We start from the raw sequence: 20,119 nt of genomic DNA on the forward strand, positions 1-20,119 counted from the left end.
TAACTGGTCTACAGACATGAAATATAGTAAGGATTTTGTTTTAGTCTCTTCTAAATGGAATAATTTGCTAAGGGAATGAATGAAGTACATCTGATTAATTCTACCTACTGCATAAGAAATCAGGAATAAAAAGGAGGCTAATTTGAATTACTAATTTAGAAAGGAAAGAAGCCTCAGTAAGAAAAGACAAGATGTTTTCTTGGCACAAGAGTTATGAAAACTGAAAGATAAATGAGAATTGCAGAAATTATTTCAGAAACTGAGAAAAAGAACTCTAACTGGAGAATGAAGAAGAATCACAGATAGCCCAGTTCCAAGAAACTGACAGAAAGATATGGCTAAAAGATTTTTTAAAAGAAGATACACAAAGAGATGACTGTGACTAAGACAGGTCTCTAAACCAATAGGCATGATTAGATGTAACACATTTCTAGTTTTCCCATTATTTTGAAAAGCATAGTTTAATTTAATCTTTAAAATTTGGGGGGAGAAACTTACTTTTTTTCTATCCAATCTAGGTGCAACTCTACTATCTTGAGAATCAGATTGGTTGATTTCTGGGTTGGTATCAAGTAATCTTTGCATGGCTCGGTCCCGATCAAATGCAGTTACATAAAAAAGCATTTGCCGGGTATCAAAAGGGAAGAAAAATGGGCTGTAAAAAGATGTGATATAAATTTATTATCTGTATTAGAATCAGAACCATAAAAAAAAAAACCTGTATTAGATACAATTTTTAATATGATACAGAGTAATAATAATATAAGCAATAGAAATGGTCTAGGCAAACTAATTTTTGAAGAATCTTCTTATAAGTGATCAAGTAATAATGCATTAAGTAGCCTTTCCTCATGAAATCTGAAATTCAACCATTAAAATTCTACACCTGAAATCAAATCTATCCAAGAGTGTCTTTAATCTGCCCAAAGACCTTTAGGATGTATAACATGACTAGTAAAAACTAAATTTTAAAATCTGATCACCACTTTGTGAGGCTACCCACCCACTCCATTCCACATATATACAAGTACTGGCTTTACTGGTTCATGATTCTCCTCTTAGTTTTGGCATTGCTGAGTCACTCAAAGATGCAAAAGACAGCCGCTGATTTTCAAAGAACAAAACCTGCAGTAACAGAGGTCCCACTACCTCTTGATGTATGATCTTGGTAGTTCTTGACAGAGCTACCAAGAACACCTCCTGTGATGACCTGAACATTCATACCTGTTTCTGTCCAATATAGGTAGCCACGTGAGCATGTGGCTAGTATGACTAAAAAACCTAGATTTTTAATTGTATTGAATTTTAATTTATCACAATATAAATAGCCAAGTGTGGCTAAAGGCTACGGTATTGATCAGTGCAGTTCTACATCTCTAAGAATATAGGTCTAGACCCAAGCAGGTCCAAGAATCACTCAACTCCACCTTTGGAATCAGATTTAATCGTGGCAGAGAATTTGAATCTCCTTATCAAATATTCTTGTGTACTTTCCTATTTCATATAGACAGACATATACATCAAGTCGATCTAATACTGGCCCCAGCTTGCCTAGTGTGTTTGGCTGCTAAAGCTACACTTACATTAAGCATGCTGTGATCAAATACAACAATGCTACTAAACACATTTAAACAGGTTCACTAAACACTTTTTTTAAACAAAATATATAAAGACCAACACAATGATAATACTCCCAAGGCCCATTACAGAAGTGATAGTCTTACCAAGTTTTTCCTAATTCAGTAAGCCATGTTGGGATGTTTCCTGTCATGATTACTAAAGGATCTTGAAGCTGCCTATTTGCTTTTGCTGTCAACTTACTGTTATTAAATTCACTAGTTGGAATAATCTCCTTGCACATTGCATTCTGTAAAATGTTAAAGAAAAAGTCTACATGTAGTAAAACATCAGAATTATATTCACTATCTCTTCCTTTATCCCCAAATATGTATACAAAGTACCTATATTTCACTTGGTTTCCAAAATACAATATACAGCTTCTCATTGTTGTGTCCCAACCCAAATGACAATTTCTACAATGCACAGCTGACACACCCCAACACCCACATGCCATGAGTACTGGCTCAATCCCTGACGGTGGAGCTAATGTTTCATGCAAGACCAACTCCTTCATTCTTCCCTACATTATATAAATATCAAAAACTGCAATCAACTTTCACCCAATTCTTCACTTTACACCTTAACTTAGATAAATGATCTCTGGGTTAAATGTACCTAAACAATGTTAACTATAAATAAAGTTATATTCAATTTCACGCTGTAGCTTAATTTAACAAATTTACAGCTAGAGAATATTTTACAAGTCTGCCAACAGAACGAATCCAAAAACCAGGCCAGGAAAAAAAAAACGGAGAGAAATCCCTGCTGAGGAAGTACATTGTATTCACTGGGCCAGGATCCCTGCATTTAGCTGAGTCACTGTTTCTGTTTCCAGTACAGCAGGAAATTCATAAATCACTAGACAGAAACTATGAGATAACAAATAATGAATAACATATCACGGAAAACTGCAACAATACTCACATCATACAAGTAATACCAGTATCGACTGATGGCATGTAAAACTCTTAAAAGAAGAATCACATCTAATGATGGGTCTTCAAAAGTTATATTTTCAGGTGGTGTGGGTATGAGGTAAACTTCTAAAGGATTTGATACTGATGGGCACACTCCATCTAGAGGGCAAAAGATCAAAGTTAAGTGGGGATCAAAGTTCAAAAGGTTAAGCTAATGGAAACATTGTCATCCTATGCCTAAAACAGTACCTATAAATTAAGATTTAATGCTTGACATCTTATTAATAGAGTATTGATAGCTTGAACATTTTTTGAATCTTATACATAACTCATCCAGGCTTATGAAATTTATACTTTCCCTTCCATACCCAAATAAACATTAAAAAGGAGAAAAACTAACTCATTTGCATTTCTCCTTTATATAAGATAGAATAGCTAACAATAAAATATCCAGAGAGGAATAAAGACAAAATGTCTAAATTTAAATTCACTGTTTTAGAAATTTCCTGTACATTTCAGATTTGGTTAGAAAATACAAGGCTTAGGACAGGATAGGTTTTGATAGTTTCCAAGTAAGAATTGTGATTCTTTTGTTCTTATATTTCACCAAGTAGTAGCATGAAAATAAAAATTGAGGGATTGAGACTGTTGCCATTTGCTTTTACTGAGCAAAAAAATTAAAAATCACAACATTATCATTGCATAAAGGCAATTTTAACCACCAAAAACATAGAAACAAACATTTTAAAATAAAAACACTTAAAAAAAAAAACTTAGCTTTATGAAAAAAACTCCTAACAATTGCCCTTATTTCTGTGAACCTGAGAAAATTTCATCAACTGACACCAGTGTTTGGAAATCCCTAATAAAGGAAGTCCCCACGAAATGATAATGCAAACTAATGCTAAGGCATTATTACATCTTATAAAAAAGAAGGGAAGGAAACCAGCAAAATTAGACTAGAAGAAAATATTGCACAAGAAGTAATTTGGCAGATGCTATTACAATCTGTTGGTCACTATATTACCTGGCAAAATTTTTTATTCCTTCTACATTATTAGATTACACTGCCATAATGAATGACAATAAAAATTAAGGGCCAATATGCCAATGATCAGTTTCTTCTTTAGTGAATGTGTTCTCTTAATGAATGTGTTCTCTTAATGAATGTGTTCTAGCCTTCATACAAACATGAGTTCTCCATGAAAAGAATATAAAAGTTTTCCAATTTTCTTTCCAAATTTAATTTTGCACATACTTAATTTTTCACTTTCTAGACATTAAAGTGAAGGGTTCAATTAAAAGCAGTCAAACATTGGTAGTAATTTCACTTTTTTCTAAATTATATACAAAGATTTTACTACACTAGATACAAATAAATCACTCCTTTAAAACCAAGAAGGAATGAAGATACTGGCCTATGGCAATTCAGATTCCAACTTACCATGCCATAACTCATCGTGCTTTTTTGCATTTCTAGGGGAAGTTTTTGTTGGAGCTGTTTGGGCTCTTCCTCTTTTACCACCAACACAATCTTTATTACTTTCTTCATCCTCTCTCACGGGTTTGTACCTAAAGTGACAGGGGTATAGGTAAACCAAAAGCAGATTTTATAATTGTAAGTTATTCTACAAGGCCAAAGTGCAAGCCACAGATACCAGAGTTACCAGAGAACTCTCTGAGATATAGCCTCTCTCTCCCTACTCACAGATTCAGAAAATTACCAATGGTACTGCTTCCTAGAAGAGAACACCATCCTAGAAGTTCTGAGAAGAACGGCCCTCTTTAAATGTAAGTAGCAGACATTCACATACAAGACAGGAAGTTGCATCCAAATGCTTCTGAGGATTCAGAGATGCCAAATTCCTAATACCTAAAGGGATATCATCTTACAAAGACATGTTTGTCTTATTTAAAGATCTGAAATGAATCTAGAAAAGTAGATATATAACTATAATTATACCCCAAAATACATATTTTGTATCTAGTTGACTTAATGAGGAAGATAAACGTATACACGTGTGTACATGAATGGCACTCACACACAAGATAAAATAGGTGGCTTCTAATAATGAAATGTAGGATTTAGGCTCCCCTCTCCTTATGCAAGTCAGCCATTCATATCAACTCCAAAACACATGAATAATGTCAAAGTTGGTAGAAAGCCAAACGAAATCATTTTGAGATTTACCATATTGTATGAGTCTTCGTCCAAATACCAGCTCTTCCTAGAGGATTACTCTCATCATCTGTGGATTCCCTTTCATCTTCAGCCTGTATACTGAACTGCCGTACTGCCTGATACACAGTCATGTTATACGGTAGCAAATGTTCTCCAATGTAAAATTGTAGCCTGTGTCTTACATTTCCTGAATTTAAGAACTGAGCAGCCTGAATAAAGCAAAACAAAATCTATTTAACCTGTAGGCCCTGAACATTATACATGACAACTTGGTGGGAATAATACCTTACCAGAGACTCGTCTATTTCCTCATCGGAGCCATCATCATCACTGTCTTCATCATCTTCTCTTACTCTTCCATACCCTAAGAACCCAAGAAGGCTGTTCAATTCCTAGCAAATTTTACACAGCAAAGAAAAGCTTGATATACTATTTAAGCTAACAGTCTTAGAAAAAACACTGTTTTACAAAGCAGAAAGATCTAAGTATCAAATACAAAATGCCATCATTTCACTATATTCCAACAAGAAAAATGAACTCATCACCCAAATAAATAGTCAACTCCTACAATGTTGAACACATTTCTACATACTACGCATAAAATAAATGACGGGAACACAAGTTCCTGATGTTTGTTCCCAGAAACGGAAATAATTTATATACTCCTTAATATAATTTCATCCCAAATGTACATATACACACACAATATATATTATAAAGAGTACCTCTAACTACAAGGTATCTCTCGATAGCTTGTACCAAAGCCAGGGGGTCAATCTTGACAGGTCCACCCTTCCACTGCTTCACATTTGCACAGTCTGGATGTCTCTGTAACTGGCATTTTAACTGGTGTGTATTGAAAAACTTTAAAGCCTGTGATCCTCTGTTAAGAGAAAAGCTCCAAGATAATTTATGAAAAAAAGTTATTCTATTATTTTCAAAATCAACATACATTAATTCAAATAAAAGCAAGATAGTACAAACTCTGCATTTTCCTAAGGCACAAAATAAGCACTTAACAGTGATTCAAGTAATTTAGCAAGCCAGCAATTCAAGTAATTTAGTAAAAGTTATTATAAAATGACAAATAAAATGATTACTGCTATAAAATTACTTTAAAACTTATGTTTAAAATTTACTTTGTATTTAAACATTTTTTAAATTGTTGGCACACAACTTATATTAGTTTCAGGTGTACAAATGTTGCTATATTCTTCTGAATGAAGCAGTTTAATAGCTACATGAGTCTAAACTTGGTAAGGCTATTTAACTGCTCATTTCAGAAAAGGGCTGGCAGGAGTAAGATACAGACGAGTTTAAAATATGGTTATATATAAGGTTCCATAAAGCATGCAAACAGGGGTATGGAAAAGAATATTTCATTATATTGATACATACATATGTAAACATATTTACATAAATTTGGATAAAAATGAAAAGCTTCATGGTTTTCTCAGCATAGAGGAAAATGTCCCCTCATTTTATAAAATACTCCAGTATAATATAATGATCAAAACTGAATACTATACTTTAAATAAAATTTCAAAACTGAATACCATACTTTACATAAAAGTAGGAAAAAAACCTAGTCCACATGGATCACTTTATCTAAGATGCATATTGTTTTAATTCAATCAAAATTTTGAATGTTTTAAAAACACATCAGATTGTATATCATAAAACTAAACCTAAAAAAATAACTTCTTATTTTCCAGGCTTCTAGTCGTAATAGTTATTCTAGGAAGCTTGTTAAGTTTATATAAAATAAAACAGTAAACTCCTACAATAAATTATTTCTATAGCACCTCATGAGTCCTACAAAACTACTACTATATTATTGAAAAATAAAAGTTTTATTAAAACAGCCAAACTTCAAAATAAACACTTATTTGTTAAAATCCATCACAATACAAATAAGCATTTACATCACATATGAAATTACATCACTGCACAGAATGTATATGTTTTATTTTCCATATCTACAAAATTCTTGAAGAAAAGCTTTATATATTAAAGTATGTCAATTTAAGGAAAATAAATTATATGTTACCAACAGTCACTGGGTTATATACTTTTAAACATCATGTTTAAGAAATGGTGTGATTTTAAAGATAAACAGTATTTAATTTACTCTTCAGATTATTCAATTTCTTCAGTAATTATAGCTAAACATTCTTCAGGCAGATAAAGACGTTACCACTTTACCTCAACAAGATTAATTAAGCAGAGTCCAAGGGCAAGGGCACACTAAGGCAAAGATCCTTACCTGCCTCCTGTCCCATTTCCACTGGGGAAGTCGTGCACTTTGACTGGAAACTGTTCCATCTGGCTGAGGCAGTTGTTCATCTTGTGAACTAATGCCAACAAAGGTGCATTACCCACTGGTTCTACTCTTCCAATGGGCTCTTCTCCAGGAAGCTACAGTTATAAATAAATGAATAGGTTAAACAAGGCCACTTGAAAAGGGAACACTCTTCAACAAGAAACTTTAATAGGCAGTTTTACAAAAGAAAATCATTCATCTATTCTTTTATCTTTTTGATGAATTCGTTGGAGCAATGTTTCCAAATAAATTATTTCAATAAAGATGCTCTTTTTGTATAAGCCAACAGTCCCTTATTCATAATTTCTAAGTCCAAAAGCTTGAAAACACAGCTCATTTGGTGGCAAAATCTGACTCAGACAGAGATGAGGCTATCTTCAATCTTTACTTACCTTTATTTAGTAGAAATATTCATATGTTTTTCCACAAAAATATTTAATGTACATGGAGTGATATTTAGAAGTTACTGGGGATGTCAGGTAGTATATGGTTTACACGTTGTATTGTAGAACTTTTGAAACCCACAAAGCCCTAAGGAGTTTTAGGTAAGAGATGACACCAGTATATAACCTTAAGTATGGGAGAAAGGTACATCCAATATTGCCACACATTAATGACTCTCTAATAAGTAACTGTGGTTCAAATAGCCCCACAAATTAAAATAACATAAGCAATACTCAAATGCCCACAAACACTTGAAAGGCATGATGAAGAAGTTTCACTAACATACACAGGAGACTTATCCTTGGCCCTACTACACAGATGAGCCAGAGAGAAAACTTCCTTAGAGCTGCCTTGTCTTAAGCAGCTGTAAACAAGTAGTGTAAAATCAAGTGTCCAAGAGTAGTTATTCTCTTACTCTCAGCCACTGAGGGTAAAAAAAGGGGAGGCATTCTGAATTCTGGCCTTAAAAGTCCTTAGTACCTTTTTAAAATTGATTGTTTAGAGAGAGAGGAAGGGAGAGAGCTAGAAACATCAATGGGAGAGAGAAACATCAATTGCTGCCTCCTGCATGCCCCTACTGGGGATCAAGCCCACAACCTAGGCATATGCCATGCCCTGACCGAGAATCAAACCGGGACCTCTCAGTCCATGGGAAGATGCTCAATCCACTGAGCCACACTGGCCACATATGACTAAACTTAAGATGGTTTGACTTACGATTTTTCAACTTTACAATGGTGCGATAGTGATGTGAATTTAGTAGCAACTACTTTGAATTTACATGTGCTATGATACTCTTATGAGGCTGGGCAGCCACGGCAAGCTTCAGCTCCCAGTCAGGCACACGATGACAAGGGTCAGCAACCGATCCTCCACAGCATACTCTGTTGCCAGTGTTTGGGGGATATTGTTCTGAGCACATTTAAGGTAGGGTACGCTAAACTATGATGTTCGGTAGGTGGAGCGATGATATATTAAATACATTTTTGACTTAAGATATTTTCAACTTATAATGGGTTTATTGGAATATAACCCCATGTTAAATCAAGAAGCATCTGCTATGTTTTATATACAAAATGGAAATATATACATCTACTTATCTTATGGCTATAGCTACACTATGTCTATTGTCTTTCCATACACACAAACACACACAGACAGACATATCTCCAATACGTTTGGAAACAAATACTGAGAATAAAATACATTCACAGAAGAGAGACTACCACTGATAAGTTGTCCTACAGAAAAAACATAGACTCAAGCTACAATGACCATGGCAACTTTGGCATTGGCTTCATTAAATCACCATTTTGTTGTTTTACTGTTTACTTGATATATAAAAGAATTCCTTACACACAAGGAATCCAACTGTGTATACGCAAGCCAGAAATTTTACCTCAATATCTTAACCAAAACCTACTAGAAATTACTATTGGGGTGAAAAATACATTAGTGAACAATGGTTCTTATAATACGATATACACAAGCATTATTAGATAACTTACTGGAGAAGAAAAAAATACATGAAGAAATCTCTTTAATCTGATCTCTCTGGTCACAGCATCCTTTTCACTTTTAGATGTCAAATACAGTAACAGCTGCTTCACAAATCCACTATGTTGGATTTCAAATGATGAAACATCTGACTCTGAGACTATGCTACGGATTTCTACAAGGCACTCAGCTCCACCATCCACCTGAAAGTTAGGAACAATATTTCTGTATTAATTGCAACAGCCCTTACTGAATGCACAATTTATATTCCCCAAATAAAATTGAATGCATTCTCAATATCTTTTAAAAAAGGGAGGGCAAAGTGCCCTCTTGGTAAATCCTTGGAAAATATGATCTTACACACACAATCACAAAAGGTTAAATATTTCATAATGAAAAATCAGTGTTCATCTTACACACACAATCACAAAAGGTTAAATATTTCATAATGAAAAATCAGTGTTCATAATAACATAAAAAAAAAACCTTCACAATTCAACTGATGTAGTTTATTTAAAAAACAAGCAAACAAAAAACCCAGAGGATGAGAATACAAATTAAGAAATAAAGAGCTACAATATAATGAAGAAATAAAATACAAGGTACAGCTTTATATTAATATATTTAAAATCTAAATGAAATGGACAATTTCTTAAAAAACATGTACTACTCAAATTGCTTAAGGTATATGAAAAAAGTAAAAAGATGAAGAATCAAATGAAATATAAAAAGCTTAATAAACCTCTACCCTCTCCAACTACTATTAGAACGCAGGTAGAGAGGGATTAAGAAGGGTCCTATCAACTCTAACACTTGTAGCGAAAGAGGACTTGGAGATGTACTTGAGACACATTTCCAAAGTCTCGTCATTTGTCAAGAGACATGGGATGTCAAGGAAAAAAGTCAAAGATAAGATTTTTAGTATATTAACCATAAAATAATGAAGCATGAATGTCAAGGGACAAGTTAAAGAAATGTCAGTGCTAAAAGCACATATCTGGCTAAAACTTTTATCTACAAGAGTTAAATCCATGAAAAGTTAGTCATCAAGAAAAAAACAGCAAGACAGAGCGCTGGAAGATCTGAAAAGGGCCAGCAGGATGAACCAGATATAATACCTGGAGGTTGAGTTGTTCAGTTGCAGCACAAAGTCTCTGAAGGACATTCAGTGCAGGGTTGCTTCCATCCATGTTCTCTGAACTGAAATAACGCTCAACAAATTTATGTGCCTGCTCCTTAATCCAACCTTTAATTTTTTCTCTGCAAGAAGGAAAAAGGAGGTATTAAAGTCTCAGTGTACAGAGAAAGGATTTAAATTATAACTTCTGACCACAGGCAAGTATGTGCTACATATAAAACCTCTTTTGGCCTATGCTTCTACACTAATATATTCAGACTCCACATTAACCATATTAAGTTTCATTTTGAAAATGGGCTAAGATGTACCTAGGGAAAATATACATGTGCTTAAAAACATCTCAGATCACTGAAGGAAGAGTAAACAAAAGTTTTAACTTCCTGAAACTCTACAAGGCAGCAGTTTCCTAGGCATTCAACTGAAAGCAATTTTACAGGACTATTTTCTAAGGTACAGACATATCTGCATTGTTCTCCTTTACTTGTGCTGCCTGGAGAACTGAAGTGAAGAACTATAGACCAGAAACAAGTACCTGGTTAGGTACATGATTAACTATGACAATTGAGACCTTGTTGTCTAAATTACAAATTCTAATGGCTTCAGAAATATATTTGTTCTATTATTTTTACTAACTGAAATTCAGAAAAACTACCAACCAAACCAATCAACCAAACAGAAAGAGCCTGTTTGTTTTTCCAACGATGTTTGATATTTTTACATTTCTTATTTGCAGAGGAAGTAATCCTTTGTTGGTATGCTATATCCAGAGCCAAAAAACCCCCAAAACAATTCTCAAGGATTTTGAAGAAATAATTTTCAAAAGCCATAAACTGATGTAAAACAGGTTAGCTGGTAGTTTTCTAAGTTCCTAAAAAAGCCTCTAGGCTAAGATCCTTAAGTTCCACTGTGAAGAGGAGAGAAAGGGTATCATAAAAGTATGTGCATGTACTCATTTAAAAATACCAGTTTTACCATGTCTAGAACGAAACTGAGAAACAGGTTCCATGGGGAACATAATTTGTTTGGTTTTGAACATACATGACTCCCAGCAGCTAGATGTCAATAGGAGTTTTAAAATGTAAGACTGGAACTCAAGACAAAGCCAGGCATAGGGTTTAAAAATTGAGAATCTACTGCATCCCTGAACTATGAGCACAAATTAAAAGATCTGTGTCCAAGATTCATCTCCATACATGTGCTGTTGTTTAACTCTAAGAATAGAATACAGATCTTCCCCACTTCACCTATTATTGGATATGGTGTCCTTTGAGGCGGTCCTCGCAAGACCACTAACTCCTGCAGTTCGTGCTGGTTCAATGTTGCTGTTGGACTGTGCGCTTAACCTTCCCCACGTTTTTGGATTCAAGCTTGCCAGGAAAGAAGATTTAGGTGACTGAGTAGTGGTGGGGCTTTTAGCTATGAAAAGAAGAGAGAATGATAATTAAATAATTTTAGAATAATTGATTAAAAACCAACTGAATTTAAGATTCCCATTCTCTTATATTTTTATTTTAGAGGAGGGAAAGAGGGAGAGGGAGAGAGGGAGGGTGAGATGAGAGAGGGAAAAAGAGAGAGAGAGAGAGAACATTGATTTATGCATTCATTGGCTGATTCTTGTTATGTGCCCTGACCGGGGATTGAACCTGCAACCTTGGCATATCTGGACTATGCTCTAACCAACTGACCTACCCGGCCAGGATGAGATTCCCATTCTTAATAGGTTAATTAGCCGAAAGAATTAATAACACTGGGTATTCAGGAGACTTCAAAACTATCAGCAGTTTTAATGAAGTACATATCTTTAACTGCTACCATCTCCCCTTTAGCTCTCCATAGTTTCATCAAAAGAATTACCTTGATTGTCTACTTTGTCATCATCTCTTGGAGGTGAATACTTTGGCCTTCTTGGCCCTCGTTTTGGCAGTCGTTTTCTCTTTAGAACATCACTTAATCGACTATCACATGGGAAAATATGGGATAAGTTTAGCAATTACCACAATTTATTATCATCATTCATGGAAAAGCAAGCTAAAATGGCAGAAACCGGGAGTTATAAAATATTGCCATAACAGGGTATCTTTCATTCATGATTACTTAATGCCGAATCTGTGCCTGTCATGTTCTAAAGGTGTATGACACAGAAAATGATTAGTTCAGAAAATAGCTAGCTGTTTGACTATATACTCAAAATAAAACAGACTATCTGACTAATCCTGTGTCACAATGTAGGACATAGAGAAAAGTACATAAAAAAGTGTACAATGCAAAGAACCAATATTAAAAGAACTGTGCAATCATAAACTAGAAAAAGGGCATATTAAATCTGAGTATTTCTTTCCTAACCAAAATGACAAGTACATGGCACTGAATGGTAATATTATCAAAATACTTTCTAATATTACCCAAAGAATTTTGTGGTGTACAATGGCAATAACATTCTAAATGAATACATTTACAAATACTTCAGTAATTTTTTAAAACAATTACCTACAAACAAGTCTAGAAAGTGCTAGTGTGAATAACCTGTTTTGAATTAGAATATGTTAAATAGAACACATGTAGAATTTGAGTGTTATTTTCACTATTCTTAACAACACTAGAAACGTTTTGAAATATCAATAGATTCTTGGAAATAATAAAGCTACACGAGAGAGAAAAGATGAAAAGTTTTCAAGTTCAGTTGGTCTGTGGCCCAAATAAAATTGAAAAAATTAAAATCTCTTCCAACATCCACCATGTCCGTTGAAAACGATACAGGACAAGTGAAATGACAAAGAATAAACTTAATATAATTGAACAACTTCCCCTTTACAAATTTTTTTGAACTTTATATTTGAAATCATATTAAAAGAAAAACTATTTTAAGAGAAACATTCGTTCCTCTTTCTTTAGAATTAATCAACTGTTAGAACCTATAACAATCAAGTCTAATTCCTTAACTTAATAAATGGCTCAGAAATACTGCATTTGTCTGACATGCAAAATATTTCACCAAATACCTATGCTATCTTAGGCACTATGCCTGTGCTATATGGTAAAACCCTGCATAATTTTAAGGCTTATTGCAGTAGCTAGGGGAAGGGAGTGGGGTTGGGAAGAAGTAGAGAGGCAGGCAAGGCTTTGAGGGAGAATAGAAGATGATTCCAACTTGAGAACAGGAATTGTAGAGGGTCCCCAGTACTCTCCAGGCCCAATCTCCTTAAACTGGGCCCATAACATGGGTACCACCTAAACTCAGCTGCTTCCTAAAGTGACAGCAACTGTGCCCTAGTCTGTGTCCCAAGTACCAGAACTGCCAAAATTCATATTTAAGCTCGAGTAGACAACTGCCACCAGGTGGCACCAAAAGCAGCTGGAATCCTGACCTGGCTAGTTTCACAGGACATTGTTACCTTGATTTTACAAGATTAAATTTTTAGACCACAGTTATATATTTTAGCAAGGCCTACTTTTCAGCTGAAAAGGAATAAAAAAGGAGTATTACACCCTGGAAACATTCCAAATTTCAGAACTGAGTTTGGTTCATCACCAATCATACAGCAATAATAAGTTTCTAACATCAAAGAAACAAAAACACTTTTAGAGTGTGATTTGTATCAACACAGTAAAATGGAAACCAATATAAGAATCTGGTAATGGTCTCAGTAGGACAGTACAAAAAAAGGAATTATAAACAGATAGAGGTGCAAGCAGAGAATTTTCTATAATGAAGAACTCCCTTTATCCTTTATGAAGAGCAAAGTTCCCATTTGCCAATTAGAGAATGGGAAATCAGAATTTTTTGCCCTTCATATTCTAGATATTCTAATTTTTAATACATTTAGCACACCTGTTCTAGTTGTCTCAAACCTGGTATGTATCAGAGTAAATAATTAAGATTATGGAATCAGAAATGAGGGCTCAACCCTCCAATCTGTAAAATAAGTGTGTGACACTGTGCAAGTCATTGAACTTCTCTGAGCCTTAGTTTCCTTGTATAGCAATAGAAGTGGACCATGTATCTCTTGTAATTACCAAGCATGGTTTACTACAACAGGTTTACAGCAAATGTTCACTTTTCTTCCCATTCCCATTAAACATCTAACAAAATACAGATAAAAAAATATAAAATGTGCACTCTCCATAATATATATATTACTCCATGTGAGTGTCGGTCACCAAGGCAGAATTAAAGTCAAAGAACACAGACATCACCACACAACTCCAACTTACCCTTGAGGGCTCAGATCTAAAGAATCATCTCTGCTGTGTTGCAAGCTGGGGGATCCCAAGTCGGCCGCAGCGTTAGTGGCAGCTGTGGCTGTTCCACTGCTAACAGACGTCGTGGACCCCAAGGATCCTGACCCATTCGTACATGCCTTTGGTGGACTTGTCAACAAAGACTCTGATTCTGCTAAGTGTTTTACTTGATGCATTACACCTATGTAGTGATAGGGATTAAAATGAGTCAGTTTTAATCAGGACTACCTCCCCGCCATTATTAAATCCCAATGCCATCACTGATTTATATGGAATAAATAAATAAAAATATCTGGCAAACGGGAAAAATTTTAGGTGCGAGGATTTTCAACTTGACTTCTTTTAGAAAAGTAGTAGGCAAATTCAAAATTAAAGAAAGATATGTATATTTAATGTCTTCTAATATTCAAAACCCAACCATAGGAAATTTAATAGGGTCACAAAGTAAAGTCCTACTACAAATTTAAAATGCCCACTATAAAAACAATAATCAGTTACAGAAACCAGTGCACCTGTGGGGCTTGATTAGAAAGGGAGTCAAGAACTATAATCATTAAATTCAAATGCTACAATGAGACAAGATTTCAATAACACTGCTGCCAAAAAGAGAAGACCAGCTATAGAAGGGTGGTGATTTTCACAACCTTGGAAGTGTACAGGAAAGCTAAACAGTAACTTACAAAGCAGAGGTTATATTGGCAAGGATCATGGGAGGATGTACATGGGGGATGGTCTAAGAAATATCAAATTGTATGCAATGGTGTGTGTCTGAATTCACGTTAGTGCATATTTACACATTCACATTTTTCTGGGGAGGAGTCCAAAACTTTCTATCAGATTCTTTAAAAAAAAAAGTCCAAATGAATTCAAACTTCAGGCCATTCATTCCACAAATATTTGTGGCAATCATATGCTAGACTATGTGCTGGGTACTGAAGATACAGTCATGGCCGTGGATATAAAAAGTGAACTCAGGGCACTTACTGACTAGGGGAAAAGACACAATTTTCAAGATAATACAAACAGGAGTGAATTGCATATGAGAGAAAAAATATGCTTCTGCTGGAGCATAGAGTAGGAGGATCTAACAGAAGAAAAGCAAGATCTTCAGAAATAAGTGACATATAAGTGAAACCTCAAAGAATAGTGGACCTAGCCAAATGCAAAGTACTAGAAGCAATCAAGATTCCCCAATAAACTTCATGATGTATTTACTGTTGGGGGAAGAAAATTTAATGTGATGGCCTAATTGATCCTATCAAAGTAAACCAAAAATCACTCTGGAAAAAAGGACTGATTCTGATACACTTCCAAATCAGAAACGTGAAAAAAAAAACAAAAAACAGAATACCAAAAACACAATGCAGAACGCAAAATACAGGATAGCCTACAGCTAAAAACAAAACCACATACCAAATGTTTATGTGAACACAGAAAACATCTATTCATATATACACCTGGTTTGCTAACCATAGTTGTTATCTCTGGGAAGTGGAGCAAGTTTGTCTTCTATTTCATGTAAATATGTAGTACTGGACTTTTTTTTGAAAAACCCATTATTATTGGAACAGAAATTATAATAAATGGTGAAAATCTCTTTTCATTCAACACTATTACACTAGCATGTCTACTGCATTCTGAAGATGTAAAGAAATACAAATCCAGCATAAGAAAGGTGGTCAAAAAATGGAAAATAGGTCACATGCAGAAAGAACCAGATTGTTAGTAAGGTGAAAGACAAAGTTAAAGATTACTTGAGGGGAAAACACCATTATTTCCTATCCCCTCACAAGACCAAAAGACCCATCAGGAGATTTTTGTTGATGAGAATTGACTTCTTTGAGTATCCTGGCAGATTTTAAAAGGATAAAACACCTGAAAGAGGGACACAGCTTCATCTTTGAGGTCTTCAAAAAGAGAATGGAAAAGAATCATGTCTCACGGGCTGATTTCAACATTCAAATTCCTCAAATTGGAGGACTGGACTAACTGCATTCTGAAGATTCCAAGGCTTTAAAATATTCCATTATCTACCCAGGGGTGTGGAATATCTAGCCCAAGGGCCGTATAAAGCCCATAAAATCAATACCACCTAACATCACATGCCTTACCACATTAGCCTGACCAAATATAGCAGGCTAATTTTTAAGTTGAGAATTTTGTAAGGCCCACAAATGATGTTATAAATATCCAAACGGACCTTGGCAGAAAAAAGGTTCCCCACCCCTGATACACAATGAAGTATGAAATAATCCCTTTACAACTGTTCTGATCTACTTATGGGATTCACTGGGAAAGAAAGTGACCTCAAGGAATCTTTCTGGCAGCTGTATATTATCAATATGAAAAGAAAAGTCAGTGATTGCTTCTGGTCCATAAACATTTAAGTCAGTGAAATTTACCAAGTGTTCATCAACAGACAATGAACTGCACATAACCTGTATTGATTTAAAACAGACACATGATATGTACTTGAGCTATAGGCCTGAAAATATCTTAAATAAAAAGTAACAGTTTGCCCAAACACTGTGGCTCAGTGGACTGAGAGTCGTCCCATGGACTGAGACATCTGGGTTTGATTCCTGGTCAGGGCACATGCCCGAGTTGTGGGCTCAATCCCCAGTAGGGGGCAAGCAGGAGGTAGCCAATCAATGTTTCTCTCTCACATCAATGTTTCTATCTCTCTCCCTTTCTCTCTTTCTAGAAAATTTTAAAAAATTAACAGTGTGTTGTTAAAACTACACTTCTATTGAAATACTAGACTGAAAGATTAATCATAAATGACATTACCTTCTCTTCTGAAGTAAACACTAAAAATATCAGGTAACTTCTGCATTAAGATTTCTGCCATCTGAAGGGCTCCAACCACTATCTTCAGGTCTTGACTTGATAGCATGGAAGCAATGTGACTAAAAAAAGAAAGCATTTGTATATATAACATCTGTCTGAATTTGATAATTACTTTTTATCATACTATTTTGAATTTGAGAACAAATATTTTAATTATGAAACCAGTCTACTAAAAAAACAAAACTTTTCTTAAAAGCTCAACTTTTGTTATTATCACAGTGTGTGTAAATATAAAACAAAGGGCTCAAGATACTCCAAATACATTGTTCTATGCATATTTTTCTATATTACATATTATTTTAAGATTCTGAAATTACTTGCAGAGATTTCAATTTCTAAAATATCTTCACTATTTTCATGAACACACCTTGAAACAGCATGATTTTTCAGGACGTCCTTCAGAAGTTCGGCATCAGCAAAATAAATTATCCTAAGAATTGCTCTAAGGCACTTATGTCTGACCGCAGGTCCTGCTGAGGAACTATACACTTCATAAAGAACACCAAATAATGTCTTAATAAAAGACTTAGCCAGTTCCGGATCCTCTTTCATAAGCTGTGCTCGAGCATCATCCTTCTTTAACTCTGAATATCCACCTGTTATAAAAAATGTACAATCCTAAAGTTACAGATTTCAGAAATAAATAATATAAAGCATTGAACCTGACATAACCATTTGAAACGCTAAAACATTTTTAATTAGAAAACAAACCAACCTATCTAATGTGATCAACTAGGGCCTATAAAGATACCAAAGGGGTCATAAAGACAAAATTTAGCCAGCTAGAAAATCACTCACCATTCTGGCCAGCTGAAAAGAACAAGGCACCACTACACTGTGCCTGGTATTTTACTAACATATGCTCAACAAAATATTAGGTATATTTCAGCATTAACCAGCTAAACCACCAATAAGAAATAAACAGTGAGCAGTATTTAGTTAGAAGCTATAGAAAAACAAGGTACTCTTGTCACTTTGCTTAGAGGGAATAAGGTGTAGATAAAAAGGTAACTGATGAAAAGTAAGCTCAAGACCAGGGGTTGGCAAAGAATGGTCCAAAGACCCAATCTGGCCCATCACCTATTTTGTAAATAAAATTTTACTGGAACACAAAGATGTCTATTTCCTTACATACTGCTTTAGAGCTACAATAGCAGTGTTGAGTACAGGGACTGCATGTCCTGCAAAGTTTAAAATATTTACTACCTGGCCCTTTTCAAAGAAAGTTTGCTGACTCCTCCACTCTAAGCTAATGCTTCAAAAGCAATGGACTAAATCCCTGAGAAAAATACATGTCAGAACCTTGGGGGGAAAAAATCATAGTTGTCTATTCTTCATTAGTTAAGAAGAGAATTGTGGTGAAAATGTATAGAACCAAAGGTTGGAAAGAGCTAATCTGATGGGTATAGGTGGATCTAAAGATAGAATAGGGATAACAGAATCAAATAAAATATAAATAAAACAAAACAAATAAAAAACTACAAGGGCCAATTCTGACCAGAGCCCAAGACACTGCAAATCACTTAAGTAATAAGATCACGGGGAAGATACCAGTTAAGAAATATTGACTCATTTGTCAAGTAATGCACATGACAAAAACAACAAATTAATTACTTAAGTTTAATAAAGGCACTTACTAGTGTTAGTATTGGCTAAGGGGTTAGGTTTTCTCTGAATGGCACGTGCTGTTCCCGTGTCCTCATTGATTTGCTGCATAGAATTAAAATCAATAGTATAAACTCGTCCCAGAGTGGACAAGCTTATCTCATCCTCACCGACCTGATGGGCTGCCTGAGAGCAAAGAGAGAGAAACCTTGAATATAACCATGGAGAAATGTATTAACTTAAGACACAGCAGGGGACCCTATATAAATGCTAACTTACATATTTATTTAATCAGGTTTTAGATGATGAAGTAACAAAATACGGAAAATTTTATAGTGTGGATGTGAAAAAAAACTCATTCATTAAACAAATCATTCTCAATTAAATACAAATATACACCACAGGCCCTATCAGGTCCCCTGAGACATAAAAACAGGTAAAAATCTTGATGAAAGATCCAGTCACGTAGAACCACTGACATAAAGAAGACACCATTTGTATTAAGAAGGCTCCTAAGACATTGCTGACAGAAAAAAATTGTTCTTAGTATCTAATTCTTAGGTTATGGAGTTATTTACATCATAAATTCTTAGCAGTCCACTAAAATTCTCCTTTAAACAAAATGATTCTATAAAATTATCCTTACGTAAACAAAAAAGACTTTTCCATTTAAATGATGCTCTTAAGATTGTAAGGGACACAACTGGAACTAATAGAGTAATCCTAATCCCTAGGGGTTGCAGTTATTACACAGTACATTTGTAGAATGAGACAGTCTGATTCACACTGTCTGCTTGATTTTAGACAGCCTAAAGCAGTGACAAAATATTAATTCTTATAACAGTCCAAACAATGAAATTCCTAGGTTGAATGGAAGACAGGACTCTTAGAAAATAAAAGATAGAAAGTTAATAGTGAAAATAAAATTATTAGAAAAATGCTAAGAAGAATGCTTAGTGTTGGAGGATAGGACCTGCTTATACACTAAGGCTAACAATGCATGAAAGACCAGTCACGCTTAAGTTCTTCAAAAAAGCTGCCTCTGAATTTAGATATTTTCATACAAACTTCTGATTTTAGAACATAAGTTAACGGTTTCAAAGTTTTCCAAAAATTCTTTTTTAGAAATTAACTTGGTGGAAAACATCTTTAAAGAATGTCTGTTTAAGCATACTGTTGTAAAAATTCAAATATCACAGTTTGAAATTAGAAAATACATTGATACTTAAAGGGATCAAATATTAACAATTATCTCCTATAACTGTTACATGAGATAACATGCATTTCATATAATGCAGTTACCA

At 34.6% G+C, this 20,119-nt stretch overlaps 1 protein-coding gene across 23 annotated transcripts in view; it reads right to left on the reverse strand.

The window, feature by feature from the left end:
- Positions 1 to 20,119, reverse strand: part of TRIP12 (thyroid hormone receptor interactor 12) — a 149,538-nt gene that overhangs the window by 21,063 nt on the left and 108,356 nt on the right. For 12 of the 23 annotated variants that reach the window (XM_036253463.1, XM_036253479.1, XM_036253466.1 and 9 more), the window contains 16 exons: positions 18,848 to 19,001; positions 17,578 to 17,806; positions 17,151 to 17,269; positions 14,334 to 14,541; positions 11,976 to 12,076; positions 11,366 to 11,537; positions 10,102 to 10,243; positions 8,995 to 9,186; positions 6,986 to 7,137; positions 5,445 to 5,617; positions 5,010 to 5,083; positions 4,729 to 4,928; positions 3,982 to 4,109; positions 2,545 to 2,696; positions 1,725 to 1,867; positions 499 to 655 (listed from right to left, as the gene is read on the reverse strand). In XM_036253463.1, coding sequence (XP_036109356.1) covers positions 499 to 655; positions 1,725 to 1,867; positions 2,545 to 2,696; positions 3,982 to 4,109; positions 4,729 to 4,928; positions 5,010 to 5,083; positions 5,445 to 5,617; positions 6,986 to 7,137; positions 8,995 to 9,186; positions 10,102 to 10,243; positions 11,366 to 11,537; positions 11,976 to 12,076; positions 14,334 to 14,541; positions 17,151 to 17,269; positions 17,578 to 17,806; positions 18,848 to 19,001 — 2,496 coding nt within the window. The remainder of the gene's footprint in view (positions 1 to 498; positions 656 to 1,724; positions 1,868 to 2,544; positions 2,697 to 3,981; positions 4,110 to 4,728; positions 4,929 to 5,009; positions 5,084 to 5,444; positions 5,618 to 6,985; positions 7,138 to 8,994; positions 9,187 to 10,101; positions 10,244 to 11,365; positions 11,538 to 11,975; positions 12,077 to 14,333; positions 14,542 to 17,150; positions 17,270 to 17,577; positions 17,807 to 18,847; positions 19,002 to 20,119) is intronic. The other 11 variants (XM_036253481.1, XM_036253477.1, XM_036253470.1 and 8 more) reach the window with 3 other exon arrangements.

Source organism: Molossus molossus, unplaced genomic scaffold (assembly GCF_014108415.1).
Source record: "Molossus molossus isolate mMolMol1 unplaced genomic scaffold, mMolMol1.p scaffold_m16_p_11, whole genome shotgun sequence".
NCBI classification, from domain to species: domain Eukaryota; kingdom Metazoa; phylum Chordata; class Mammalia; order Chiroptera; family Molossidae; genus Molossus; species Molossus molossus.